The sequence below is a fragment of the Gadus macrocephalus genome, chromosome 2 (assembly GCF_031168955.1).
Source record: "Gadus macrocephalus chromosome 2, ASM3116895v1".
NCBI classification, from domain to species: Eukaryota; Metazoa; Chordata; class Actinopteri; order Gadiformes; family Gadidae; genus Gadus; species Gadus macrocephalus.
Window position 1 is genome coordinate 5,304,611 of NC_082383.1, and position 14,418 is coordinate 5,319,028.

Genomic DNA, 14,418 nt, shown 5'->3' on the forward strand with positions numbered 1-14,418 from the left:
CCCGTTGCCGTGCGCTAGCCTAGTAGCACGAGCGAACTCTGCAACTAGAAGGACTGAATGAAATGTGTTGAAAACTGTCTCCAGTGATATAGAATTCCAATGCTCACTTGGGAATCAGGCCCTATGTCCAAAATTCCGAACTACCCCTTTAATCTTTAAGACCTGGGCCAACTAGAATTAGCTCTGTTGACTTGGTCATAAATACCCAAATGCTTATGCTATGCTCTTAGTACTGACAAGTACAGTATCTATGATTTTAGATGAAGGGAACAGCCACGGAGAGAGACCTTATTTTTGGTCAAAGAAACAAAGACGCAAACAGGACTTCATATAGGCACTTTAGTCTGATTAAAGACACAAATACAGCTTTTCACATGTGTTAATTTCCAACGTTTAAGAATGAGATCACATGGGCAAGGGAGACAAGCAGAAAGAGACTCCATCTTTAGAAAACCAGGTGTTTGGAATCAGTGAAGAACAGAAGAGAAGATGGAAGGAACACAGACATCAATACACCTTTCTTCCTTATTCGTTACAGAACCATAGAACAATGAGTCGTTTACCAGAAACATATGGATTTGTGGGGTCACGCGTCCCTTAACAAATGTCGGACTCCTCGAACCGATTAAATCAATGAAACCCAAGGCCCGACAGTTTAAACGTCACATGCCGATGCAAATCTTGTGAGTTTGGCGCCCCCTTGTGTCTGCGCAGAGCACCAAACCACTCCAACATTAAACATTTTGTGATTTAGGATTTAAGATCAAGAGACTAGCCGTTCAGAATTACCTCGTCGTAGCAGCATATGGCACACCATTCCCCAGGAGAATGCTACTTAAAAGAACATGATAATCAAGAGCAAAATCGCATCCAACAACCACCAAAATACTAACCACCAAATCAATTGTTTTATTACAGAGGATTTGGTATTCTAGTGGATCACTTATTTCGACACCTGAGAACCGTTAACCCTTGAAACCACAGCCCTTCCCTCCCAAAATAAATTTCAAGTACTGGTGAGATTAAAAGGGAAATGCGAATGATCGTATGTTTGTTTCCCAGGGTTTTTGAACAAAGCTGATCCGTCTAATTTCCTTAAGGCTGACCGACCAGGTTGACGGCAAACAAAGCAGGTTTTTTTTATCCACAACCCAATTAGTTCAGCGGACAAGCCAAGCATAGACGGCTAAAATAATAGAAGATATTAAAGTGGCATTTAACGCAAACGTCCTTTAGGGCAGCAGTGTGGCCCAGTGGCGGAAACTAAAGCAACAGGGGCCGTCCTAACTGGACAACCCTAACCAATACAACCCCTCTAGTGGATGCATGGCCTCAGCTCAAGGAGCATACTGTGTTTCAGTAGTGTGGTCTACTGCCCCACTGTCCTTATAACTGAGCCTCTTCCCTCCTCATCAACCTCACTCAAATACCACAACGGGTGTTTAGATCTGAGCTCTAGTACACTGCCCCCCCCCCCCACCACGGTATGACATCTCTAAGCTTCACTATCATCTCACTGCTTTGAAGACATTTTGGAAAGTCTTATTTCCCCGCATCCTGTACTTAGAAAGATAGCCATGATGCCCAAAGGACCCAGTGGACCCCAGAGGACCCAGTATGCCCCCAAAGGACCGCCTCCCGCCTCATCTCCAAGACGCTTCCCTCCATCCCCCCAGACAAAGCCCGGCGATCATTAGTGCTAGGTGACTGCATCGTGCATGCACAGGTCGAGGTGAGTGGCATGGGTGGGGAAGGGGGGGGCCTTATGTAGAAGTGGACGTGGCTTGGGGTCACCGAGACGAGCTTCGTTCCTTGCTGATGCAGTCGTCCTTATTGCTGCTGTCGCCGTTGGATACGCCGCACGTCCGCCGCTTCTTCCTGCGGTGGGACATCCCGGCGTCGGCCTCCGAGCCCGAGCCCTGTGTAAAGGACAAGCACACACCCGTTACCGACCCTGTACTCCGGCCCGGACCTTTAGGTACAGATCCAGTGTCTCTACTGATCCGTGTACCTCAGTCCTGACCTTTAAGTACTGCTCTGGTGTCTTTACGGTACACAGAACGAAACTGTGTAGGCTGAACATCATAGTTTACCTTCAGGAGAGAGATGGCACACTTCTATATACTACACTATACAGTAGTATTCAATTATATAATACTATGTACTCTAAACCCAAAAATGTATATTATAATATGCTCTCCTCACATAAGGTGCATAACATAATGGATTATGACCATTATTTATAAAAAATTTGGATTGATTAAAAAAACAACTTTAGCACAACTCTTCAATGACTTCCCTCTGAGGGCTGTAAGTGAAAAGATGGAACTGAGCTGAGACTACCATTCCCACCGTGAACAAATAGAGAAGTGCACTTTGTATTTGTACAACATTGACAGGGTACTCCTGTTTCCAGCAAGTGAACAAGACAAGTAGGACTTTAGAACAGCTGTGAAGCAGCTTCATTTCTACCATGATCGAAATAAAGATGTGAGCTGGAAGTTTCTTAGTAAGTTTATGGAATTCCTCGAACACATTGCAGGGACATAAAATTTCCTGAACATCTTTGGCTGCGGGCGTGCGATTTTGCAAGGGTTAGTATACTGTGGTCGAGAGACTATTTTGGCTCGGTGTGAGGGAGATATATGATCCCGGTTCTGGGGGTCCGTGCTCAAAACTCTGTTGAAAGGTGTGTTCACGGGCAGATGATTTAGAGATGTGTGTTGCAACGGTCATATGTTCAGATGTTGGGCGGGGAACATGCTAGGGTACACGCCACAAGACACACACTTGGTACATAAACACGCCTGGGTAGATTAAGCCTGTGTACAAACGGCTGGGTACACACTGCCTAGGGACACTGCCCTAGGGAGGGACACTCTGCCCTAGGGAGGGACACTCGGCCCTAGGGAGGGACACACTGCCCGTGGACACTCTCCCCTTGGACACTCTGCCCGTGGACACAGTGCCTTTGTACATACTGTTCTCCTTTATGGAGGGGTCTTCACGTGGGTGGTAATAAACGCCAGGCGCATCGCCCTATGGCCGACTGCCATCTGAGACGAGCTAAAAATGCCTCAGGAGAGGAAACTCAAGATGGCAGCTGTACATGCGCAGCACCGAAATACAGATTTACTACAGTTCTACTATAGATTTACTTCTATATATATTTACAGCTATAGATATTTACTACTAAAGATGTGCTACAACATAATAACTGCTATGGAATTTAGCACTATAGATATCTTGTACTTTAGATATGCCACTATATATACTTACTTTTATCAAATTATAATTACAATAACAGTTTTACTACTACAGATTTAATGATATATTTATATGATAAATACTGTTTTAGATTTACCATTATAGATATTCACACCTATAGATATATAGAGCCCGACCGATATATCGGCAGGCCGATATTAGGCATTTTTCAAACTATTCGGTATCGGCATTTATAATGGCCGATAAATGAATATAAAAAAAAAAAAAAAAAAAAAGTATGTCCACCAGAGGGCGCTCTAACGCCCAAACCCGGTGATTCAGCCAGAGTTAGGCAGAGTGAATGACGGAGATCGACGGTCATCATCGGTGTTGTTCATGTGTGCAAGTGTGTTCATGGTAAGTTGGCAACTGTCACGAGACATACATTGCTTGAAAAACAATTGAAAGAACATCGCCATCAATTCTCTAAAGTCGATAAGCATGACTTAATTCATGACTACCATGTCCAGTTTTGCTGTTACGTGTTAGCTGAGAGTGAAAAGGATTTAAAGGATAACTTCAAATAACCAATGTTGGGGAAATTGGTTTGTTTTGTTGCGCGTTTATGGATTTTTTTTTAATATAAATATCGGCCGATATATCGGCATATCGGTTTTTTTAAATCACAAAATATTCGTATCGGTATCGGCCTTAAAAATTCTATATCGGTCGGGCTCTATATAGTACTATAGAGCAACAATCTTCCATCACACAGAAATGTGTTAGAACACGTGCAATATGAAAACATTTGATTACCGTACAGTTCCCATTAGACCTGAAGCGTACAGATTTGGCATCAATGGAACACATTGATTGATTGTGTGTGCGTGCGTACATGTCCGTATTTGTGTGCGCAAGCGAGCGTGTGCGTGCGGTCCGTACGTCAGAGTCTGAGTCAGAGGAGCTGGAGGAAGAGGAGGAGGAGGAGGAGTCACTGGAGCTGTCGGAGGCGATGCCCGTGGACTCCTGGAGGTCCACCTTATCCGCCAGGGCCGCGAGGTCCGGACGCTCCTGCTTCAGCACGCTGAGAGACACACACACACACACACACACACACACACACACACACACACACACACACACACACACACACACACACACACACACACACACACACACACACACACACACACACACACACACACACACACACACACACACACACACACGTCATCAGGCATAGCAGACGGGGGTCTATACTTTCGGTTAGTTGTTTCCTCCCCATCAAAGCTTCTAGACTCAACTATATTTGCCATTGTAGTACGAGACCACGAAACGTGATCCGTGCGTTACACCGGTGGGCAGCTGTTGGCGGTGCCAGGGGACCCAGGGCGTCATGGTAACATGTCTCGTGCTGGGGGAGGAACACCACCCAGTGGAGGACATACAGAATCCTCACTGAACGCTCCTGGCTGTGTTTAAAGCCATGGTCTGGTCCTTGCTGGACGGCAACAGAGCCCCTAGACCAGGGGTCGGCAACCCTAGGCACGCGTGCCACCACTGGCACGTGGCAGCATAATCATTGGCCCACTTAAAGAATGTCACTGCACAATACGGCGGCATAATTATTATTACCGATCTTTTTTGCACTTTGTTCTGTTTTGGGCATTTCCACCCAGTGCAAATATGATTAAATGATGGGATCAATTGAGAAGAAAATATTTAAAAAAAAATTGCAAGTGGCCTGTATGCGTCGCCTTCACATGGTTTTGCAAAGCTGTACAGGTCTTAAAGATATTGATGTAGATGGTTCCAACATTCTCATCTATTCTTGTTTTTTACATTTGTCACAGTGCAAATATGTTTTTGAATGAGTTTCTGAAAATGGTGTTTTAAGATGGGACACATGTAATTATAATTTGTAAGCCCATGTAGCAAATAACAACAAAAAAAACATCTAAAATGTTGATGCATGATTGTGGACCATATGGAAATATTACAATTCCAGGTCTTCTGAAAATGTTTTTGGTCGCTTAATTCATCTTAATATTTAATATATTGTCGCTTAAGGCACTCTCAATAGCGAGAAAATGTCAAACTGGCACTGCATGTTGAAAAGGTTGCTGACCCCTGCCCTAGGCGTAGGGTGGTCAATCCTAGAGTACCAGTAGTCTCTGGTATCATGATCTGATGCTAGAGAGATGCATGATCTGAAACCAGACAGACTGTTGATCTGATACCAGAGAGATACATGATCTGATCTTAAATACATTGCATTAACTTTCCCTTTATTTAGTACCAATTTTACTTATCTTTTTTATTTTATTGTATGCCGATGTTTCTCTGTGAAGCACTTTGAGTCTGCCTCGTGTATGAAAAGTGCAATATAAATAAAGTTGCCTTGCCTAAAGTGGGAGTTGGTTCTTACCGATACCACTTTCTGGACAGCTTGGGGCGGCCACGCACCGTCTTGTGCCAGACGATGGGGAAGTTGGTGGTGCTGGCGAAGTTCTGGGTGATGGCAATGGTGGTGTCCAGGTTCAGCACCACGTGCCACCAGCCCCCTGCACACACACACACACACACACACGATAGTTAAGTCTTCTGAATTGCCATGTTGGAGATATTAACTAGCAGGGCTACTAATATTATTAAGCACAAAGAATATCGATATGAACTACATTAGGTAGATTGACGAACACTGAGCTTGCCTGTTGTTCACGGATGTCACAAGCTCTGTGTTCGACAATCTACCTATAGAGTCTTAAAGACAAAATGGCGTCGACGGGCGACTACTGATGGTATTGTGTGCATAAAATGTATTTTTTAATAAACAATCTGTACACTTGCCTCGTTTTATATTTTAACAACCTTATTATACTACCAAAGAAGTGTCGGGCTACTTCTAACCTTGGAAGTGGTTTAAAATACAGATTTAGTTTTTACCATAACACATGCCCCCATCGTTTATAGCGTTCTGGTAGAATCTGTCAAAAATAGCCAACTTAAGAATGCGTCTACATGCACTTTTTTGCTACCAAACGAAGATTCCAACTCGTTATCATACGAAACATATCCCAGATCCATTTTACACCGGATTTCTCCTTTAACTAAAAAGGTCCACATATTCAGATGATAAATAGAGGTTCATAGACGGTCCCTATGTGGTTATACTACACAGGTACCACAGCAAACACTGTACTTTAGAGAGGGTGCCTTGCCATCATTCTAGGGCTGTACGGTATGGACTAAAAAGTATATCACGGTATGATTTGAGGCAGAGACAGTAACGGTATTATATGACGGTATGTTAATTGTATCTTCTTATTTCGATATAAATGCTTCTGAAGGGGTAAAAATACTGGTTAGGCAGCAAAACTGCATTAAAAAAAATGCTAAATCTTTTCTCAAGTTACTTCCATTTCTGAAAAACACTTAAGTTTGATAGTATTGAGTTCTTTCTCCACTTGCTCGCGGACCTTGCCGTATAGTTTTGCCATCTCAATTTGGCTGGTGTGTGTGGGCAGGTAACCCGTACCTGGGTTACCCAGCAGAGTGTCCTTACACAGGTAAAGTTAAAGGTTTGTTATCTCGTTCCACCGCTGGCTTTTTTCAACTAGGATCATACAAAACAAACTGTTCTTCCGATCCCTGGCTGTGATTTGTTAAGTCGCAGAAGTCTGACCCTGGCAGCGAGCCAGCGGAGCAGAGGGTTTAGTTGCATTACCGCGGCAACTGGGATTAGGAGAATTTAGGTCCCCATTAAAGCACCTGGTCATGAGGTCACCATGAATCATACAGGACGGACACACCAACTACATTGAACAGCAGAAGAGCAGGTCGAGGTATGGGAAGAGTAGAGACGAAGAGGTAAAGGAGGACTGGAAGGGGGAGAAGGAGCAGAGGAAGAGAGTGAGAAGGTGGAGGTCAAGGAGGAGGAGAAGGAGCAGAGGAAGAGAGTGAGAAGGTGGAGGTCAAGGAGGACTGGAGAGGGAGAAGGAGCAGAGAGGAAGAGAGTGAGAAGGTGGAGGTCAAGGAGGACTGGAGAGGGAGAAGGAGCAGAGAGGAAGAGAGTGAGAAGGTGGAGGTCAAGGAGGACTAGTGGGAGAAGCAGCAGAGAGGAAGAGAGGGAGAAGGTGGAGGTCAAGGAGGACTAGAGGGGGAGAAGGAGCAGAGAGGAAGAGGAAGAAGGTGGAGGTCAAGGAGGACTAGTGGGAGACGGAGCAGAGAGGAAGAGAGTGAGAAGGTGGAGGTCAAGGAGGACTAGTGGGAGAAGGAGCAGAGAAGAAGAGAGGAAGAAAGAGGATCAAGAGGGGGAGGAGGGGTGTAGTTAGAGTAAAGAGGAGAAAAAGAAGAATAGAAAGGAAGAGGAGAAGGTAGAGGAATTGTAGCATGGAAGTGGAAGAGGTGGAGACGGAAGAGGTGGAAAAGGCGCCATCCCCCCCACTCACCTGGGACAAAGACGGTCTCCCCGGCCTTCTGCAGGACCTCCAGGGGTCTGAACTCAGCGGGCCAGCTGGGCTGCTGGGTGCGGGGGTACACCACAGAGAACCAGGTGACCGCCTCGTCCTGCTGGTTTCCCCCGTCTTCCCGCCGTACCTTGATCAGCTCACGGGGCGTATGCGTGGGGAAGAGACACCAGCGCTTGTGACCCTGCACGAGGGCGTTCCAGGCACTCGTGCCCAGCGGGTCTATGTGGATCCCCGTCCCGGAGCGAGCCGGGCCCATCACAAACCACCTGGAGGACACAGAGAGGGAGAGCGAGAGAAAGAGGGAAGAAACGCTGATCAGCACCAAACAATGCTCATGATACAAACGAGAGCTTCGTTGTGTTACGACATCTACAGTTTAAGCTAGGACTGACAATTTTTTTTTTCTTTTTGTTTGAGGATTTTATCAATCGATTGTTGTGGGATGTTAAGCCAATTTCAACAAATATGACAAAAAATGTACCATTTATTTAAAAAGCATTTTTTGTCATTTTGGTTGAAATTGTCTTAACATCCCAACTGCAATCGATAAATAAAATCCTCAAACAAAAAGGAAAAATAAATTGTATGTTCGGCTGTTGCTGGACTGTATAGGCCTTTCCAATCATTTTCATTCAGTATATTAACCCCGCGAACTGAGCGCACTCTTCCTGTGCCAAACCTATAAGGTCTATAGGCAGAAGCTACCAAGCTAGTCATGAGTTTTGGGGGATTGGCTTGGGAGGGATGCTTGAAGGGAGTCAACAGAGGACATATATGTGTACTTGTCTTCATGTTTAAGTTTTAGTGTCTAGTTTTGAAAACCAGACGAAAACTTTTGACTGCGTGGCAACTAACAAAAAGGTGTGTTTATCAGGGGCATGAAATAAAACGGCACAAGGCGCAGAGCAGAAGGAACAACCACAGGAAGTGGGCAGTGCGGACCTGTATGGCGGTCTGCGTTTCTCTCCGGCGAACTGGAAGAGGTCGTCTCTGAAGAACAGAGGAACCTGGTAGTCCTCGAGGAGCTTGCCCCTCTTGGCGTGCTCCCCGTAGCTGCTGTCGAAGATGTACAACGGGCTGTCGTCCCGCGTTGTCTCCAGGTACTCTGTGTAGTACTTCATCTTCATCTTCACAGAGTAGCCGTCATTGTCCTCGCCACACTTGAACTTCTGGTTGCGGTATTTGCGTTTGAGGCGCTCCACGGTCCACTTGTGGCGCGCTGGCCAGCTCTCCTGGCTGCTTTGCAGCACCACCGGCTTGTACGGCCGCTCAAAGCGCTGGATGAACTCCTCCGGGGTCAGCCGCAGGGTGTCCACGCGCTCCACGTTGTCCTGGCAACACAAAGACAGCTAATCAGTCGGTACAGAGGCAATAGAGGGCGTGTGTGTCTTTGTGTTAGAAAGACATTCTTCTCCAATTGTGTGTACAAGGGCGAACATATTTTCAAGGCAAAACCACCATGCAATTTAAGTAATGTTAAAAAGAAACCAGCTGAACAGAGTAACAAATTGATAAAGGTATAATGCAGCCGCAAATATCAGTCTCTGATAAAACACAGGTTTCAGATGAACAGGTTGACTGTTGATCAGTCACAGTAGACAATAGCATGCACGTCGCTCGGGACGAAAATGCAGCAATATTATAATTAACATATACGGGTTAAAGTAGTCAAGAAATAAACAGGTTCCAGAATTTCAGTTCTTTGAAAATGAGCTCCAACTCAAATCTTATGCAACAGCAAAAGGCTCCATGTAGTGCAGAACTGCTGCCTACGTGCAACAAGACGTACACACAGCTCTGGGTTGGGAACGTGAAACGTGCAGGATAGCAGGAGGCCAATGGAGGCTAAATTAGCCTCCGTTAGCCCAGCGGGAGCTACTGACAGGTACCTTGACTGTATGGTGTGACAGGTCGAAGGAGTCGCTGTAGCCATGCTTCGTCCAGTCTGACGAGTCCTTGAGCTCCGGCCTGGCATTGCGCTTCGCCTCTTTAATCCTCTTCTTGCTCTTGTGGTTCATTCCTCCAGTGGGACTGGGGTTGCAATAACAAGAGATCTAGCAAGAGGCTAGCTATCTAGCTAGCTATACTGGGGATATTATATGAAGTGATCTAGCAGCAGGTTAGCTAGCTAGCTACACTGGGGCTGACGGAGAAGCACATTCGCTAGCGAATGTGTGAGGCCGGCTACAAACAGGGAAAGTTAAGCTAGTTTGAACAATTCTTAGATAAAATCGGACGTTCTTTATTAAAAAAATACCTGGTGGGTTATCAATACTCTTTCATATGTACCGCTTCGCTCCTGTTTAATGTGGGAGGTGTTTGATGAACAACTAGCATGATGCTAGTCTGCTTTCTAATTATACAATGAAATGAGCCCGCCCCGCGCTGATCTCAGTGGACGCTGATTGGTTACAGCCGTTGAGCGTGGAGACGGTGATTCGTTGAACTGTAGTATACGCCTTCCCGCCACGGCTCCTCATTGGTCAATCACTTCTTGTTCTTTTGTTCAATGAAATCGGACTCGGAACAAGCGTGGTCGAATTTTGGGATGTATAGCATTGAGTACCTATTGAAGTTCTACTAAACCCAAATGGACGAAAGTATAACCTCAGTTTTCGACATAGTTCTGAAATCATTCACTTTTGAAGAAAGTGAGGGTACACAGGAATCACTGACTGTCACCATACCCGAGGTTTGATCCATTCCCTCATTATTCAGAAAAATAAACTCGGCTCACTTATAGCGATGTCACTTATTATATTCAAGTCATATTGCATTTTATTCTCCATTCTACATGTATTTTCACCATTTACAGTATAGGAAGAATGTCAGTACATATGATCATTCTATACATGTTCTTTAACATTTTGTTTCCAGGTTCTTGACCCCCAGTATGGCATGTACGTGTGGCCGTCGGCGGTCATCCTTGCCCAGTATGCATGGACGCACCGTGGTCAGCTTGCGGACAAGACCCTCCTGGAGGTGGGACTGTTTCTGGGCTATTTATTTCCTTATTTGTAATGGTTCACTTGCGATTAACGAATGACTCACAAAGAACTTCACGGTATAAAATCTAAGGCAAACATTACCTTAAAAAAATACAGCTGGCCGTACAGGCCACGATATCTCCCTGGGTTTAAAAGTTCCATCTTATTATATAAAAAACGAGTGGTTCAAATGCTACTCAATATCGAACAATCAAGACACGTAAATTGTGGCTTCAATTTGTTCATTCCCAGCTTGGGGCCGGTGTGTCTCTCCCGGGGGTGGTGGCAGCCAAATGTGGCGCCAGGGTGATCCTGTCCGACAGTGCCCGGTTGCCCCTCTGCCTGGAAAACTGCAGGAGAAGCTGTGCTGCCAACGGGCTGGACGGGGTGCCCGTTATGGGGCTGACTTGGGGGGAGATTTCCCCAGCTCTAGTGTTCCTTCCTGCGCTAGACGTCATCCTAGGATCCGACGTTTTCTATGAACCAGAAGGTCAGTTAAGATTGACCCAATGCTCCGGATATCAGACCATTCGTAAAACGATGATAAAATGATCTGTAAACTGCAGATTTCGAGGACGTCATTGTGAGCGTCGTTTTTCTTCTGAAGAAAAGCCCCAAGGCAGAGTTTTGGACCACATATCAAGAGAGGAGGTTCGTACACGCTCACCAGAAACATGTTCATTTTAAACGCACCCGTTCAATCAATTGTTCTACATTTCTTTCAGCGCTGACTGGTCCATAGAAGCACTGCTGCACAAGTGGAAGCTTCAATGTGTTAGTGTCCCGCTACCTAGCTTTAATGCTAATCGGGCTCAACTAGCTGGCTCTACACTTCCGGGCCGACATACGGTTCAAATGCTAATAATTAAACTGGGCGCCTAGCATCTATCCTGGTTAAGTATTGCTATGATGGAGTCTTTCCTTGAAGACTTGTTTGAGAAAGATACACAGGGATTTATTTGACTGGTTCATGATTGTTGTATTACATTGAGCTTTATTGTTAGCCTCCTGCATTTCACAATGTATTGCACTGGCACGATTGTCAATAAAGCAACTTGAGAGAAAAAAATACTTGAGGCCATTTTAGACAAATCACCAAATCTTTATTTTCATTCACAGCGGAATAGGTACACCACATTCAGAGAGAGATGCATCATGGGCATGTAGCTTTAGCTTGATTAAAAGAAATGAAAGCAAACTTCAATCCAGGTTACCTTTCAGGATAGACTGGACAAGCAGCAGTCACCCCTTGGTAGTCACAGGAGAATACTGGACACAACGCCACTTAACAGCTAACCCGCAATACTCAACCGCTACACAACTGCAGCCTAGTGCACAAAAAATACAGGGAAGAAGATTAGAAACCAAAGAAAAAAAAGTCAACTACTGCCAGATCCTGTAAAAATACAATATACCTTAAAATCTGTGGTGGACTTCAAAATTGTGGATTTAAACTGACTTAAAAAAACATGTCAAAGAAAATAGAAAAAAAAAAGAGAAATGAGACAGGCCGGTGTGACCTGCTAAACAGCCGTCTAGTGATGAGGTCGTTTTAGAGGACCCACGCATCTCTGCCCGTTAGTCAATGCATTTGGAAAAATATAAAAAGATGCCATTTTGTTTTAAAGGGGAGGACGACACTAAAGTAACCTTTACACTAGTAAATCTTTGCTTGGGTGGAATCCTGTCGTGGCCTTGAAGGTAGGTTGTCCTCGCCTGGAGAGAAACAGTCAAAATGAAGCATTGGTTAGGAGAAATTTATGTTTATGCTGAATCCACTCTGAACACACCACAACTTTGGGCTTGTTGAAGAGCAACCAAACACACTTAGACGACCTGTAGTCTCTACACCATCGCCGACCCATGCTTTACTGCCGGGGCAGCAACGCATGGCTCAGACGAGGCGCTTACCATCCTACTATAGCAAACACTTGCATAACAAGCCGAGGTTAAGAGATACACAGGAACATTCACAGAGGAGTAGAGGGAACCAACCTTGGCTGTCCCTGCAGCCCGGCAGTCTCCTGAGCGGACAGCCACCCGAACAGACATACCTCAACACAACCACCCCAACTCTCCAACCTGCTCCACAGCACAGCGGCGCTCACACTGCAACCCCCAGTTAACTGCACATTCTGCCCCAGCTCAACGCGCAACGCCACCTTTGCAATACAGGTCTCAGTAGCTTTGGTGGAGAAGAATGCCACAATCTGTTTACCATCAGCCGTTGAACAAGTGACCATGTTTCAAATCAAACTATAGGGAAAATACGGTTTGCCATGTGCCTTAGTAGTCAAGTGGTGGATTTTATTAATCAGGGGCTGCTAAAAGGACACCACAGTACATTTATGATTCCTAAACATGGATCATAGAATCCAAAACAGAAAGTTTAGAATTGGGATCGTGGTGTGTTGCAATACCGGATGTATTTTGAAACAGGAAGTGAAGCAACATTAAAAATATAAATATTTCTCACAATAAATACATTTGAACAATGATGTGGATTCTTACCTGAAATATCATGTCGCTTTAAGGGGTCTGTCCTCCGTTCTCCCCTGCTGGTGGAACTGCGGGAGACTTGGGGGGGCTTTTAGATCTGGACCGAGACCCTTTGTTGGAGGCAGGGGTACGTGATCGGGACTTGCTCTTGGACTTGGACCTGGAGCGGGAACGTGACGGGGACTTTGTGGCCTTGGTCTTCCTTTTGGGCGAGGTGGACTTGGAACGAGAGTAGGAGCGGGACCTGGACCGGCTGTATCGGGACCTGCTGTGGGAACGGGACCGACTCCTGCTGCGGGATCGGCTACGTCTCCTCCGTCTGGGGCTGGGGGAAGCGCTAAATAAATGCAACGGGTTGTGTGGTTAGAAATTATGCAGAATCATACACATTACTCATGATTCCCGTGGCCCCAGAAACATTGCTACTTTTATGGTCAACTACCAGTTAAAAACACGATAATCAAGTTCCACAGGATTTGCTTTTTATTCACTACTTTTATTTTAAATAAGGTAATGTTAGATAATTATTTCAGTTACAAATGGATGCACTATATTTTTCTAAAATGGCGACGGCAATGTGTTAACTACATAATCTTACCTTCTGCTACGGCGACCATAACCTCCGCTGCTACCACCGCTTCTCCGGGGTGCCCCGCCACGCCGTCCACCACCACCATCTCGGCCACCACCACCACCGTCGCGTCCACCACTACCGCCGCCGTGGTGAGAATCCGGAGGGCGGCCGTAACGCGCCATTTGCACTCGCAGCTCCCGCCCGTCGAGCAGAGCGCCATCCATGGCGTCCATTGCGTCTTCGGCATCACGTTTGTCGTGGAATCGCACAAAGGCGAAGCCACGGCTTTCCTTAGTGTACCGATCCCGAGGGATGTACACATCCCCGACACGGCCGTACTTTTCAAACACGCGTCGGAGTGTTTCTGGGGATGTTCTGTACGTTAGGTTGTCCACCTTGAGCGACGTCATGCCCTCGACGTCGGGCGGAGGCCTACCGTAGCTCATCGTGTCGTCCAGCGAAACACGAGGGTAGAAACTCGACACACAGTCAGCTAAAAATAACTAATCTTCACCTGCGGACGGTTAACTAACCTTGATTTACAAAAAACGATCGAATTCGGTAGTCTCGGATGGATATTACTACGGTTTTCTTGCTAAAAAATGCTCATACTCACAAAGCCCGTCGTTCCTCGCCGAGCTACTGCTAGTGTGGTTCTCTGACGTCAGCACGGCTCTTT

At 45.8% G+C, this 14,418-nt stretch overlaps 3 protein-coding genes across 4 annotated transcripts; 1 reads left to right on the forward strand and 2 right to left on the reverse strand.

Moving 5' to 3' along the window:
- Positions 1-325: 325 nt before the first annotated feature.
- On the reverse strand, positions 326-10,053 carry jmjd6 (jumonji domain containing 6, arginine demethylase and lysine hydroxylase). Its single transcript, XM_060035954.1, has 6 exons — positions 9,569-10,053; positions 8,622-9,010; positions 7,659-7,945; positions 5,636-5,771; positions 4,150-4,291; positions 326-1,919 (listed from the first exon to the last, which is right to left on the reverse strand). The coding sequence occupies exons 1-6, from the start codon at positions 9,695-9,697 to the stop codon at positions 1,791-1,793; spliced, it is 1,212 nt and encodes a 403-aa protein (XP_059891937.1). The 5' UTR covers positions 9,698-10,053; the 3' UTR covers positions 326-1,790.
- Positions 9,009-14,327, forward strand: mettl23 (methyltransferase 23, arginine). Of its 2 annotated transcripts, none has more exons than XM_060035988.1 (5): positions 9,009-9,564; positions 10,557-10,661; positions 10,919-11,156; positions 11,233-11,317; positions 11,392-14,327. In XM_060035988.1, the coding sequence occupies exons 2-5, from the start codon at positions 10,578-10,580 to the stop codon at positions 11,546-11,548; spliced, it is 564 nt and encodes a 187-aa protein (XP_059891971.1). In that variant the 5' UTR covers positions 9,009-9,564; positions 10,557-10,577; the 3' UTR covers positions 11,549-14,327. The 2 variants fall into 2 exon arrangements, with proteins under 2 accessions (XP_059891971.1, XP_059891963.1); XM_060035980.1 differs by lacking the exon at positions 9,009-9,564 and adding an exon at positions 10,142-10,371.
- Positions 11,748-14,414, reverse strand: srsf2b (serine and arginine rich splicing factor 2b). The gene is made up of 3 exons (XM_060035971.1): positions 13,764-14,414; positions 13,178-13,502; positions 11,748-12,382 (listed from the first exon to the last, which is right to left on the reverse strand). Exons 1-2 carry the CDS (start codon positions 14,183-14,185, stop codon positions 13,196-13,198), a joined length of 729 nt encoding a protein of 242 aa, XP_059891954.1. The 5' UTR covers positions 14,186-14,414; the 3' UTR covers positions 11,748-12,382; positions 13,178-13,195.
- Between the last annotated feature and the right edge of the window lie 4 nt (positions 14,415-14,418).